This window comes from Alexandromys fortis, unplaced genomic scaffold (genome assembly GCF_014885135.2).
Source record: "Alexandromys fortis isolate MF-2015 unplaced genomic scaffold, M_Fortis_MF-2015_v1.1 scaffold_68, whole genome shotgun sequence".
In the NCBI taxonomy this organism is placed as follows: Eukaryota; Metazoa; Chordata; class Mammalia; order Rodentia; family Cricetidae; genus Alexandromys; species Alexandromys fortis.
The window spans coordinates 1,428,108-1,442,767 of record NW_026067948.1 but is presented as its reverse complement, the minus strand read 5'-3'; the positions used below and the strand labels follow the sequence as shown (position 1 = coordinate 1,442,767).

Here is a 14,660-nt window from a genome sequence, read left to right as displayed (position 1 = left end):
CTTAGTTGGGGGAGGGGGAGGGAAAGGGGAGGCGGCGGTGGGGAAGAGACAGAAATGTTTAATAAATAAATAAATAAATAAATAAATAAATAAATAAATAAAAAACTAAAAAAAAAATCAGATTTACTGGAAAACGAACAAGAGTTTCCATGAGCACCTAAAGTTTACTATTGGTGTGGGAGGTCCTTCTGTCTGTGTGTTGCTTTTATTGGTCAATGAATAAAAAACTGGCTTGACATATAGCATGGGAGGAGGAAGGCAGAGTTAGAGAGTCGCCATGGAGCTGCCAGAGACAGACGCTGGTCGGAATTTTACCTGGTAAGCCACAGCCATGTGGCAATATACAAAATAATAGAGATGGGTTAGTTTAGGATATGAGTTTAGCCAGAAATACGCTTAAGCTATTGGTCAGACAGTGTGGTTATATCCTGGCTGGGCGACCAGCAACCAATAAGTGGCTTCTTCCCCCTGTGACAAACTATTTGTATGGAAATACCAAATGACACTTCTGCTTCTCCTTCTTCTCCTCCTTCTGTTTCTGCTTCTCCTTCTCCTCCCCCTTATTCTTCATTTGTTTGTTTTTTTGAGACAAGGTTTCTCTATGTAGCCCTGACTGTCCTGGAATTTACTTTATAGACCAGTTGGCCTTGAACTCAAAGAGATCCAACTGCCTCTGCCTTCCTGAGTGCTGGAATTAAAGGCGTGAACCACTACCACTTGTCTAAAGTTTCCAAATAGTGTATTTCATTCTTTAAACAGGGATTTAGCGATACAAATTATAGAGAGTGAAGACTGTCAGGAGAATATGTAAAATGTCATAATTTTGAAAACTCTGAGAACTCTTGGAAATACTGAATCATTGTTCCTGAAACTCAAACACTCACACGCCAGGAATCTGAAAACATTGTTGATGAACAAATGTTTTTACAATTAAAATAAATAGACCAGTTAAAAAAAGCAAATGGCATCAGAAAAGGTTCAAAGTGTAAAGGGAAACAGAGTCAGAGGGTTCTGTATCAGCCTCGGCTCGGGCTACAGCAAGGCTGGCTTTTGGCCTGCCAGATAGACTGGTGTTTCGCGTCCTTACAGAACCGAGGCAAAACTACTCAAGCAAAGCAGGAGGAGGGACTTCCCAGAACTAGGAACCCATGCTCTAAGGTCCAAAGGCAAGGATAAGTCAGCAGAAATCAAGGCATGTTGAAATGGTAGCTGGAAATCCAAAATAGAGTGAAATTCTGTTTTTCTGAGGGACTTAGAAAGTCGGGTGAAATGTTCTGGATTCCAGATGGAGGTGTTCCAGGAGCACAGACAGGAAATGCCCTGGAGGGGAGACAGGGTCAGCTTATGCAATGCTACTGGAGGATGGATGTGGGGGGCAGGTGGAACTGTGAACCTAAAGGTGACTCCATGTCTACCTACATCCTCCTGTAAGATGAAGGTGTCCCACAGTGTAGACCCTGTCTTTTTGACACAAAGTTAAATAATGGTGTTGTCCAATCAGGTTAGAAAAAACAGTTTTGGAAAATGCTGTAAGTAAACTTATCCCTTTGGATGCAATACCAATGGCCAAGAAGATGGCTCAGGTTGGTGAAATGCTTGCTATTGAAGCAGGAGGACCTGAGTTCAGATCTCTCACTCTGACATAAAAGCTGGGCACAGCAGCCTGGGCCTGTATGTAGCTCCAGTGCTGGGAGGGAGAGACAGGAGGATCCCTGGAACTTGCTGGCCAGTCCACCTCGCCTAAACTATTAATAAAGTAAAAGAAATCCGATCACTAATCCATGACCACAGCATGGGAAGAGATGTGTTAGTATGCTGTGGTGGTAACCGACGCCAACATGTACCAGAAAAATTCCTTTGCCCTAGTGAACCCTAATGAATACATTGGCTAAGCCAATTTTTTTTTTTACAAACTAAAGTGTTTTCCTATTAATTGTTAAATTATACAGACATTGGCTGCATATAATTCAAACAAAAATGGTCACATTATGGTTTTAGGCAGGATCAAGCATTAATTTTTCACTAGGTTACTAGACTAGGTTATAGAGCTTAGTAATCTAACAATATTCTAAATTGAACACTAGTATTCTAAATATAAAAATAATACATTTGCTGTAGGGAGTTTGAGAAACCACAAAAGCACAGAAAAGATAATAGAAATCGACAATTCTTGCTCACTGGTAACTCCTTCTAATACTTTGTTTCTATACACAGAAATTTTTTCTTAACTGATTACAGTCACAGTGTGTCTTCTGTTTCCACACCCTGAATATTTCTCCATGCTGTTTGTTTCCAAAGCCTCGTTTTAAATGGCAGTGTTAGAGCACATATACATTATGTACCCAACGAAAGCCATTTTCAGGACCGGAGCGATCACAGTGGGCTTGGTAAATGTGACGGCTTGAGCTCAGATCCCCTGAATCCAGGAAAAGCCAGGCATAGGAGCATGTGTGCTCAACCCCAGTGATGTGCACTCCACAGTGAGATCGGAGGCATAGAATGGAGAATTTCTGGATGCTCACAGGAAAACTGGCTGGGATACACAAGGCTGATCAACAAAGACCTGTCTGAAACAAAACGGGAAGCAAGGACTAATGACCAGGGTTCTCCCCTGACCTTCACATGCAACCATGACACATTTGTACCTACACACACAAACACACACACCCAGACACACACACAGACACACAGAGAGACACACATACACACCCAGAGACACACATATACCCACACATTACCACACACATTACCACACACACACACATACATACACACAGACACAGACACACACAGACACACACACACACACACACACACACACATAGTGTCTACTTTTCCAAAGTTAGGCTTTTAAAATTATACATTTTTCTTTAGGAACCTCAAAGCCTGCCTTTGATGACACACGTCCTCCAACAAGGCCACACCTCCTAATCCTTCCCAAACAGTTCCACTAACTGGGGACCAAGTAGTCAAATATCTGAGCCTATGGGGGCCATTCTCATTCAGACCACCACAGGCTCCACCTGTAACTAAGGAGCTATTGGTAGTCGCTGGTTGTTGGGGGAAGGAGAATCAGTCTTCTTTAAAGCTTTGATTTGACCACTGATTTGTTATTCTTGCTCCAGCTACTGCCTTCAACCATGCACATATGGACAGTACTCAAAGGACTTAGCATGTGTGAAAGAATAATTAAAAGAAGGAGAAAACCCTAAACAAAATATATTTTTAGTTTATTGCTGGAGGATTTCATGTGTGTATGTAATGTATTTTGGTCATACTCTTTTGCCCTGTGCTAACTCTTTTAAGAGCCCTCCTCCACACCCCCTCCCAACTTCATACACTTAAAAAAATAATAAAGCACTGAACCTAATCCATGATAGAGAGTTCTTAATATGCCCAATTTGCAACGAACAAAACTGAGGTCAAGTTTAGTCAGTTTGACCAGTGATACCGATGATATGTTAGAGAATCTCATAGTCATACACTACTCTGACTCAGTGTATCTACCTACAGAGGTGAACTTTGGTTAATAAACAATAGCTGGTGAAGGATAATGGGTCATTTATACTGTCTTTGTTTTGATTATGTATATATCCTAGATTTATCACCAATAAATTTCTTTGATTAATAAGAATAAAAAATAAAATTATACATTTTTATGTTGATATCAAGATTCTGCATATTAAATTAACCCAGATTTTCAATTCTTTCTTTTAAACACGACTATGTTTCTTTGGGTGGGCAATGGCAGAGTTGAATATTTTTGGTTTTATTTAAATTATATTTAAAGAAATAAGAAAGTGAAGAACCTGGAGACAGACAGAGCAGCGTTTCTCACTGGTTCCTGCCTTGAGCACCTGCGCTGGTTTCCGTTGGCGATGGGTTGGGACCTGTAAGACCTCTCCTCCCCAAGCTGGTTTTGGACAGTGCTTTGTCACAATAAAAAAGGAACTAGGACACGATGACGTTTGTTCCCGCATGTCCCCTCTCCTGAACTGCGCTGTCTCTGAATGTCAAGGATTCTGCTGTAGCAGGTGCACTGTGCAGGCTGAAGGTCAACACGATTCCCTGCAGTCGCCTTTGAAAGTTCACTGCCAGGAAAAGACGTGAGCCCTGCATCAGAGAAGGGGAACTGTGTGATCCAAACTAATTGCCTGTCCTGAGCTGCAATCAGAACTGGATCTGACCTCTGAAAGGACTTTAACTCTTGGGCAGCCTACTGCCTGCAGTTCTGCTCCTGAGGGGCAGCCTACTGCCTGCAGTTCTGCTCCTGAGAGCCCTTTCCCATAGCTTCGTGAATCCTCACTTACAGTCTTTGGATTTTGTATTTCTCCTTTATTTACTCCAAAGATGTAAAGTTTCTCTCATGAGGAATTGATTTTCACTTCATGGCTTCTTCCTTTGTCTTTATTTTCCTTTCCAAATCAATTCTCTTTTGTCTTCCAACTTTATTCCAGAATTAATCAGAGAGTGTCCAACCAGATGGCTGTATACAGGGTCTCTAGTCCAGCTAGTGGTTTGCAAAACCCAGAGAGCAGAGGATACTCCTGAAGCTGGCGATGGTGGGGGCACTGCCAAACTTGTTTTTAGTGTTTGGGAGCTGTGTGTCGCTGTGATTATTGCAAGGGGAGCTCCAGAAACAGCAGAGTGGGACCCAGAGGTGACCTGAACCAGCTACAGAGCAGAGCGGCAGCTTGGAGAAGCCGTCACTCTTTCCCAACCCTCCAGCAATCCTTCACACCTTGCAATTACGTGCTTGAAATGGCCCAAACTGGTTACAGTGTCTTACAGCGCAACGTGTGCATCAAAGGGCAGGGGATTTCCAGTGGAGCAGGTTGCTCTGCTGCAGCCCAACTGAACCCAGAGCAAAACATCATAGATAAAAATTGGCTTACGGGGAAATTTCTCTTAAAGAATTACATTAGGAATGAAGCAAGGATGTGTAAATGTCCCATCATGGCGCCTAAGACCGGCTTGTCAGTTTTAATCTCTGCTACGCAAATTAGTTTGTCTGGGAGTGCTCATCTGTCATCTTCCATGGTACAATTAGCCAACAACTCAAGGCAAGGCATTATTGAACCATGAGGGTTAGTTCTGAAATTCTCTCAGAGTAAAATCCATGTGCAGAATATGAAGACTACTCTTGTTGGCTTGTGTTCACATCCATAAAAGATCAGGGCCATGGGGTAGGAGCAGACTGTTTTCCCTTGAAATTGTTGCAAGAATCCCACCTGGCTGTGGCCAGGGGCAGACATAAAAGTCACTGCTTTCTTTCTGTTCTGTTCCTACATCTATAGTGTAGAGCTTTCTCCTGCCAGCCGACACTCGGGAGAGGCAAAGAACCTTGGATGCTGCCACGTTTTACTCCCTTGGCCAGATCCCATGTTATGTGTGGCTGCTCAGAAAGAACAGTGATCAAAGCATACATATATATACTTATATGTATGTGTGTGGTTAAACATATATATTCAAACATATATATGTGCATATCCTATGTATATTTATGTACATACAATATGCATGTGTATATACAATACAAATACACATACATATATATATTTGGTTAAAAAGAAAAAATAAAATCCCTTTTTTATGAGATGAATATTCTTTCTGTGTTCCTTCTCCCCTGTACAAAGAGCAAAACTGCATCAATTGGCTCTACCAGACGTCGTAGATCCATACTCAAGTTTTCTCTCAGAGTCTGAACGGTTTAAGAAAAATATCACCATCATAGATTCGCTCCTCGAGTATAAGGAAACCGACAAGCAGATGCCAACGGGCACTCTTATTCCAGAGGTGGGTCTGAGGCCCAGCTCCCTTGTCCGCAGTCAGATGGAGATGGAGCACTGTGGGCTCCATGTGTTCCAGCACATGATTCCTGGGAAGAGCTGGTCGCCTGCCTGGGTGCCAGCTACTGCTCAGAGAACTTATTCATAATTTTATAACCACTGCACTGCCGGTGGGAAATTACCAACCACTAACCAGTTTAAGGTACAAGGAACCTAGGTTAACTTTATAAATATGATTTAAAAGTATTAGTCTTATAAAATAAATTTAAAAATGATTATAGGAAGGACTTTGTGAAATGCGATACTTCATTTTATAAAAGAAAATGAAAACATAACCGCAAGCAATTTTAAATAACATGGTCAGAACAATTCCTGAAAGACAGGTAGTAGCCAAATACGTTTGGATTTTAGATGATTGGACTTTATAAGGTTCTTTAAGAAGTAGGTAAAACTTTGCAATTGCTTAAAATAAGGGGAATGAGGACTGGTTGGTATGTTTGTTGCAAAAACAACTGAGTATACAAGAGCAGTTGTAAAGCTTTTAATCAACCGAATATCCACACACCATTGAATAGCACACACTCATCTGTGTCTGTTGTCTACATAGAAACCGAGGTCACTCAGGCAGGAGTTGTGATCGTGTTTTACCTTTGTAGCTCTTAAAAAATGTTCCCGAGAAAGCGAAGACCGTAAACAAGCTTTATCCCTCACTCCGCATTTTCTTCTCAGCATGGTGGAGGTATTAATTTTCTGCTGCTGCTCTAACAAATCATTAGACACTTGGTAGCTCAAAAGCCACAGGGCTTTGTCCCAGAGCTCTAACATGGTTAATCTGATTTGGGCATCCCTGGACTGCAGCCAGTGTGGCCAGGAAGCCACGTTGTTGCTTGATTTTCCTAAACGCAGTGACCAAAGCAAGTGGTATCCTTATCAATAAGTCCTCAGGCTCTTCTCAATAACCCAGGGGATGGTGATTGTCTGGGGGGCTTCTGGGACACCTCTTCCCGAGCAACAACTCATCGGGAAGTTTCTTGCACCTGGCGCTGGGCTCTTTGGTAACTGTGGTTTCTGGGAGGTATATCGTCCCCTAGCCCTCTGTGTAGGTGGCTCCAACTACACCCTTTCCTATATACTATATATTTTAGGACACTTATGCTTCTTCCAAACACCCCTTAGTTTGTGTGCCCCCATTCCCATGCCCCACCTTCCCACCCCCTTCCCTCTTGCCTTCCCTCCGCATCATCCCCTTCCCTCTTCATATCCCTTGTGTTTTACTCGCCCACTCTCCCACGCCCCTTTCTAGTTATTGGTAATTACCAGTACCCCATGTTAAACACATAAATATGAAGATTCGAAGCTGGGACCCTCACATAAGATAGAAGATTCAGCATTTCCCTTTCTGGGCCTGGGTGACCTTACTTGGTATAATGTTTTACATTTCCGTTTATCTGCCAATATAGTAACAGTTTCTCTTTACGGCTAAATAAAATTCCATCATGGATATTTAACATGTTTTCCACTACCTGTTCATCAGTTGACAGACATACAGGCTGTTTTCATGCCTTTGTGGTTTTGTTTTGTTTTGTTTTCATGCCTTTGTTATTATGAGTAGAACAGCAATGACCATGGATAAGTGGGTGTCTGTGGGTACCTATATAGCAGGATATTGAGGCCTCTGGGTGTATGCCCAGGCTTGGTACAGCTGGGTCATAAGGCAAATTATTACTAGCTTATTGAAGAATCTCCAATGTCTGCACCAGTTTTCATATGGGGGTCACAACCCCACAGTTTAAGATGTTGTACCTTAAATGACAGGTGTGTTTTTCCACTGTTCTGGAGACTGGGAACTCCAAGGTCTCGAAGCTTCCTGGTTTAGTTCCTCATGAAAGCCAGTATTCTGTCTTACAGATGCCTGTCTTCAGTTCAGGCTGCATCCTCACAGCTAGGACAGGACCTGGTACCTCTCACTTCCCCATCCCAGAACAGTGGGGGGGGGTACAATGGGAGGCAGGGATAGCACTGGACGGGACAGGACAAAGGGCAGCGGGACACCAGACAGATGACACACGACAACTCGACCCTCTCGATCTCATCTAAGAACTGAGTTGCCTCTCCAAAGGACCAGGTCCAGCACCTTAGCAGGTGTTGATGCTACAGACAGGAGCTCCAGAAAACACAGACATTCACTGCGTGGCCAGACCAGCCTCGGTGACCCTTACTGCTCCCACTCAAATGTGTGTGCGAGGGCCTGGACGAGGGTGACTGTGGTCAGAGTGAAAGGCGCTGCGCAGGGTGAGGCAACAGCGTAGGGGAGACTCTGAAGTGTTGTGAAAGAGAATGTGCGGCTAGGAGCCTTTTGATTGTTAAGGAATGTCTAATTAAATCTGGGACATTCCAACAGAACACCCACAGCACGATGAACCCCAAGAGAGGTCGCTTCCACAGACGCGGCCTGTGAGCAGAGAACACAAGCCACATGCTTATGATTTGTACAGCCACATTTATTTCATTTTCCTTAGACTTTGTGTCTTTCACACCATGTGCCTCCACCGCATTCCTTTCCCCATCCCTTTGTATCCACCCTCTGCCCTTGCAGCCGCCCCCACCACACTTAAGAGAAAGAGAGAAGGAAAGAATCGATCTCGCCATGGAAACTGTAGTGTGACACAGTGAGTCACACACAAACCCTTTTGTCCATGTATCCTTACTCGCAAGTGTGCATTTCAGAGAGTCGTTGGTCTGGTCCGAGGCCTCTGGCTTCTGCTACACTATGGATGCTGGGCCCTCACTGGGGCTCCTCTTGATTATCCTGATCGTACCCTGCGTTGTGGAAATCCTGTGGCTTTGGGAGGAGTCATCCCTGGGCTAGTGGTCCTGAGTTCTTTAAAAAAGCAGACTGAGCAAGCCATAGGGGAAAACTGGATAAGCAGCAAGGGTGTGTGTTAGTGTGTGTGCGTGTGTGCATGTGTTGTATATAAGTGCATGTTGGCTTATGTGTGCTACCACTCAAATGTGATGTCAGAGGACGCTACATCAGCTTTAGCCTCCAGGTTCCTGCCCTGCTTGAGTTTCTGTCCTGACTTCCTTCAGTGATGTACAATGATGTGGAAGTCTAGGCCAAATAAACCCTTTCCAACCCTTTCCTCCCCAGCTTTTGGTCATGGGGCTTCACCAAAGCAATAGAAACCATACTAAGACACCTCGTGAGGACATGGTCAGGAGCTATATAGTCTAGGCAGGGGAAGTCAGCCCCTGTCTTTGCCTATGTTAATTAACTGGAGTTTGGAATGTAAACAGCTGTCAGGGATGGTGACACACATCACTTCTGCTCAGAAAGGCCCAGTGGTGTGGTTAGCATTCCTGGGCTGAAGAAATAAAGGCAAATTGCACTTCTTGTGCTTGCTCCTGGGTTCATCCCTGATCCCCCTGTGTGCAGGGGTGGGGGGAGTTGGGTGGGGTGGGGGGATCCTCTCTGCCCCACCACTCAGTAACTCTTTTAGTGGCCACTAAGTCTTGTGGGTATGAAATGCTTCTTTCTCCTCCATTTGTGTTTTTCTGATGAGTAATGATTTTGAACAATCAGAACCCTTACATTTTTCTTCATATGAAAATAACAAATATTAACACATGTATGCCTAGTAATTCAAGTATAAATATATTTGCTTATGCCCCATACTTTTGTATTCATATATGTATTATATAATATAGTCCTTCAAATATAAGCATCTGCTGGGTGTCTGTCTGCTATCTGCTAAATATTGGTCTAGACCCTAGTCACTGGGACTGTACTAGTCAGGGGATAGCCCCAAATACCCACCATCCTGGAGTTTAACATGTAGATGGACCCCCTCCCCCAAAAATAAAATAAAATACCATGTATTACAAAGGTTTTTTTATAGCTACTGTGTGTTAACAAGTACTTTGCCTGCATGTATGTATTGTACACGTGAGTAGTGTCTAAAGAGAGCAGAAGGATGCTGGGTCCTCTAGAAATGGAGTTACCGATGGCTGTGAGCTGCTATGTGGGTGCTGGGAATCAAACCCAGGTCTTCTGGTAGAGCAGCCAACATTCGCAGCCTCTGAGCCATCTCTGCAACCCCACAGCCTGTAGTTTAATGAGCTTAAATCTGAGTTTGGCTCAGCCATTTCACATCATTAAATCATATGTTCTGTAACTGTAAAAGGGAAACGGTAATAATCACAACTTTTTAATGTGTATGAATAACTTCCCACAGTGCCATATCAGAGAAACAAAATACAGCAATGGGAATCACAGTAATGTGGTTGTATTTTTCTACTCATTTCTAATTTTTCTTCAATGATAGATTTTAGTTAGAATTACTGGAATATTATACTTACTGTGTATTCATTATTGCTCAAGTTTTAGGTCTCATTTGGCTTCAAACCTACTTTGAATTTGGTTGATTTTGAGATCTGTTATACCCAGTTTTTTTTAAGTTTCAAAAGTCAAGAACCCGAGAACCTACATGTTTTACAAAACTACATCTTGTCAAATTGCCCAAAATGTGGGAAAATCCGTAGAACGGCCTGAACTCGGAGTGGGGATCTGTTACTGTGTCTGGACCGACCCTCGATTTAGCAGTGAGGTTATGCAGACGGCTGGCGTGGGGTCCTCTACAGAAATGCCTGTGACCTTGTCAAGCTTCACGACAACAACTGTTTGTCCTTCTTTCTTAGATAATGATGCTGAGAATGATCTTCAATCAAACGTCCGTTGAACACTGCAAGACACAGATGGGAAAGGGGAGAGAGTGCAACTCCTTCCTCATTGCAGTTCGCCTGGCTTCGCTGAACCAGATCCTGGACCCCTGGGTTTATCTGCTGCTAAGAAAGATCCTTCTTCGGAAGTTCTGTCAGGTAGCAAATGCCGTCTCCAGCTGCTCTAGCGATGTACAGAAAGGGCAGCCCATCTCATTGTCTAATGAAATCGTACAGCCAGGGCCGTGAAAGTGAACATAGCCAATGTGCACACAGCTTTTGCAGCCAATATCCCTCGGACCGCGGCATCTCTGGTATGCTGCTGTTTATGCTTTGGAATGGAATTTTTGATATAAAGCTGGATGGTCTGAGGAGCATAGATAATCCCTTCTGTGCCAAAATCTTGAAATACAAACAGAGGAAAATCTGTTAATAACAGTCTAGCAGTTTGAGTCTCTGCCATTTGTGGCTGAATATGGGGTTATTTATGTGATGAAACACTTATGATAAATGACCTTGAGCTACTTGGGTACAGAGAGTTGCTGTCCAAGCACACTGTGTGTGGGGAGTTTGGAGTATAAACCCTTGGGTAGGGGACCAGGCCGTAGATATTTGTTTTGTCCAACAACATTGGTTGTGTTCTCTTTCATCATTGTTTCTGTGACTTTTGCTTCTTCCGTTTTTACACTCAAATTTTAAAGAATCTAGTTGTGTTTTTAAAAGTGTATAAGCTATCCAGTATCCACATATGTGTTGTTTTGATGCTATTTAAATATTAAATATTGTTCAATACATTGTTAACTCATAACCCTATAAAACTTAACTTTTGGTTGGGTTGGTCAGGGAGTTTACTCCTTAACTAAATAAGAACCAGTTCCACAGCCGGGCGGTGGTGGCGCACGCCTTTAATCCCAGCACTCGGGAGGCAGAGACAGGCAGATCTCTGTGAGTTCGAGACCAGCCTGGTCTACAAGAGCTAGTTCCAGGACAGGCTCCAAAACCACAGAGAAACCCTGTCTCGAAAAACCAAAAAAAAAAAAAAAAAAAAAAAAAAAAGAACCAGTTCCACTTTTCCAAATACAACAGTTTCTGTCCACCCACTGTTGCTGAATGTTCTTTCCTTTGAATACATTTTGCATTCTCAGAAGTCCGGGGAAGAGTCATAGCTAATCTATGAGAGTCAGGAAGCTACATTTCAGAATGCTACCTAAAGACTGGATTGAGAACTGTTCTAACTAGTGTTCTCTGGTCTTTAAATACCAATTCTCATTCTAGAGCCAATAGGAATATAGAAACTAAATAGAGATGTTTTCATGCCCGACTTTCTTATAAGATAGGAATATTAATGATGGCTTGCCCTGCCCTTGGGTGAATGCTATTTCACAGTTCTGCTGCTGGATTGGCTTTTCACACCGCTATAAGGGCACACGGCTTGACGCTTTTGGCTTAGTGTCTTCTTGTGGCACAGGTAAATTACAACCAGAAGCTTTGGGATTTGAAGGGTTAAAAGTTACCCCACAAAGACTGGGCTCCTTCAGGACCATCCCATATACTGCCTTTATTCTTTGTCACACACTCCCATTTTGCCAGTTAATGTGAAGATTTTGAGTTGTACTTTATTGTTCCCTAGTTTCTTCAAAGCTTGGGATTTCTTTCTGCTTCTTACATAGTGACATTTTCTTTGTGGTTAGTACCAGTCTGGATGACAGTTGATTGTAACTGCTACAGTGTATCTGTTAGGTCAATTATGCCCACTGGCCTGGATGAATTAGGATAATTAGTCTAAATGATCACATAAAAGTGAGTCAGAATATAAAGTCTAGTGGAGGTGCTGACACCACCCAGGATGGCTCCATGATCCAGATGTTAAAATAAAGACACAAATATAGGGCTATATATACTAGCCTTGTTATAAAAATCTCTCTTAGATATGTTTCATAGCGTATAGGACAACATTATCCTCCCCCATCCTCAAACAACTGTATCCAAAAAGAGGCTTTGTTTGCCTTTGGAGTGTTCTGAGACCTTCTGTGATGAAGTAGACACACACTGCTGGATTTGAGTGGTGAAATGTAATTTTGTTGCTGCTTCCCTGACTTACCTTTCACTTTCACTTACTGTAGCCTCTGGAATATAGGACTTTCCAATAAACCTTGTACAGTGGACGAGTGAATGAGATTCTGCCAAAAACTTCTGCTCACTCTTGGGGCAGTTGACACATCTGTTACAGCTCATCCAGCCTTAAGGCAAATGGCTTCTTATTTAGTTGAGTAAACAGAGCTCTGGCCTTAGAAAAGTTTGCTGTATGGTTGTATGGTACAGTGCCATCTGTATTAATTGTCTAGAGGATGTATCTTCAGCTGGTAAAGAGACAACTAGCAAAACGACATGATTTTCCATCAAGCTGCAAACACAGATCAGGCTGAAATGCACCCTTGGCTACGAAACCCATTCCTGCCCAAGGGTTCCATAGCAGGAGTAAATGAGTGGCTGTTTTTGACCACGCTTGAAAAGGAGTCAGAAAGGGAAGAAACTGTAAGTTTTGTTATCTGAGAAACCATTGGATAGGAAGTAAAAATCCTCCACAGTCTCAGCTTGGGATGGTTGGAGTTCAGTGATGTGCTGTGGAGAAAGGGGGCTTCTGCAGGCAGAAGGTGGCGTCTCGATCTCTGAGTTTGATTAACTGGCCTTGAAGTTTACTCCCAGACAGCTGGTTTGTCATGCATATGTATCCACATGAAGAAGAATGCATGCATAGATTATAGCTCTTTTCTGAACTTGAAAGTATTCATTAGAATCTCAAAAAACCACACAGAAAGAACAAGTGAATGAAATATAGAGACGCATTTAAAATTAATAAGTGTCTATGGTTTTCAAATGAATTTAGGCTTCATTTAATGTCATAGATGCCAGAGATGATACGTTGTCAAATACAAAGAGTTAATGTTTCAAATAAAATGGACTTAGCAAATATCTTCAAATACTTTCCAGCTGGAGAAGCAAAATGTGTTACTGTAACTTCTCAGACTACAGAAATAGAGGCCAGATGATCACCCCAAATTGAAGCTACTCTGGCTTAAGGGGTGATTTCCTGCCAGCCAGGCAACACAGAGACTGCATCTCAAAAAACAACACCAAAACAATGAGATTTATCAAACTTGCCTAATGCTGTATACCAAGATATTTTAAACAAATATGTTTAATCACAATAGGTTTAAACTATTCTGAAATGAAAGCATATGCATATTTCTGCTTAATTCTTCTTTATCTCATAAAAGATCTCTTGACAGAGTTATAGCAAAATATTGTAAGATGTCCCATATATTAAGATTAAAAACTCATAGGCAGGACCCGAACTGGTGGCACCTTGGCTGTATCCTGTTGCTTGAACTTTAGATGGATTTGATCCTTTATTTTACCAATGGTTTTCACAGTGTTATTGGTTGGGGCCCTAAATTAGTCACTGGCTCTCAGGCTTCCCAGCATAAAAATTGTTCAGTCATTCAATGGCACTTCGGGATTGAGAGCAAAAGGGATGGAAATAAGAAAACTTTGTTCTTTTACATTTGTTGGTGTGTGTGTTTCCTTGGATAGTTTTTAGATTCTGGAAAAATCGAGATTTATTGAGAAGCCAGGGGAGATGTATGCAATTTACATACTCTTCAAGATTCTTGGTGCTTTAGAAAGGGTAGCCATGTGGGTGTGGGTGTGGGTGGAGACCATGGAGGCAGTCGGGAGAGTTGTCCACTGCAACCCGTTAGAATTCTTGGTCTTTTAAGGCTGACTCAGAGGCAGAGACAGGAATGGACTTCATTTACCCTTACACACTGCTCACCCTGAAGACAAAGAGGTGTGGCCTGGACTTGTTTTTGTAAAAGAAAATGATAAACTTATTCACTCAGATAATCACTAAATTAGAGAGAGGGAGGAAGGGATGGAAGGAGGGAAGGAGGAAGAGGGAAAGAGTTGGAGGACTGAACCTATTGTCACAGCAATTACTGTGGTCGGCTCACAACCAACAGACACAATCCCACAGTCTGGTGTGCGGTTCTGGCCACATCGGCACTTGAAGCTCCACTGCAGAGCTCAAATAGGGAGTTCCCCACTCTCCTCACTGCCTCCTCCCCACATGCTTGGCAATGCAGAAAAATG

General features: G+C 42.7%; 1 protein-coding gene across 2 annotated transcripts in view; it reads left to right on the top strand.

Annotated features, from left to right (window-relative positions):
* Positions 1-14,660, top strand: part of Ptger3 (prostaglandin E receptor 3) — a 66,784-nt gene that overhangs the window by 18,783 nt on the left and 33,341 nt on the right. For both annotated transcript variants that reach the window (XM_050149501.1, XM_050149502.1), the window contains exon 2: positions 10,488-10,667. In XM_050149501.1, the coding sequence (XP_050005458.1) occupies positions 10,488-10,667 (180 nt within the window). The remainder of the gene's footprint in view (positions 1-10,487; positions 10,668-14,660) is intronic.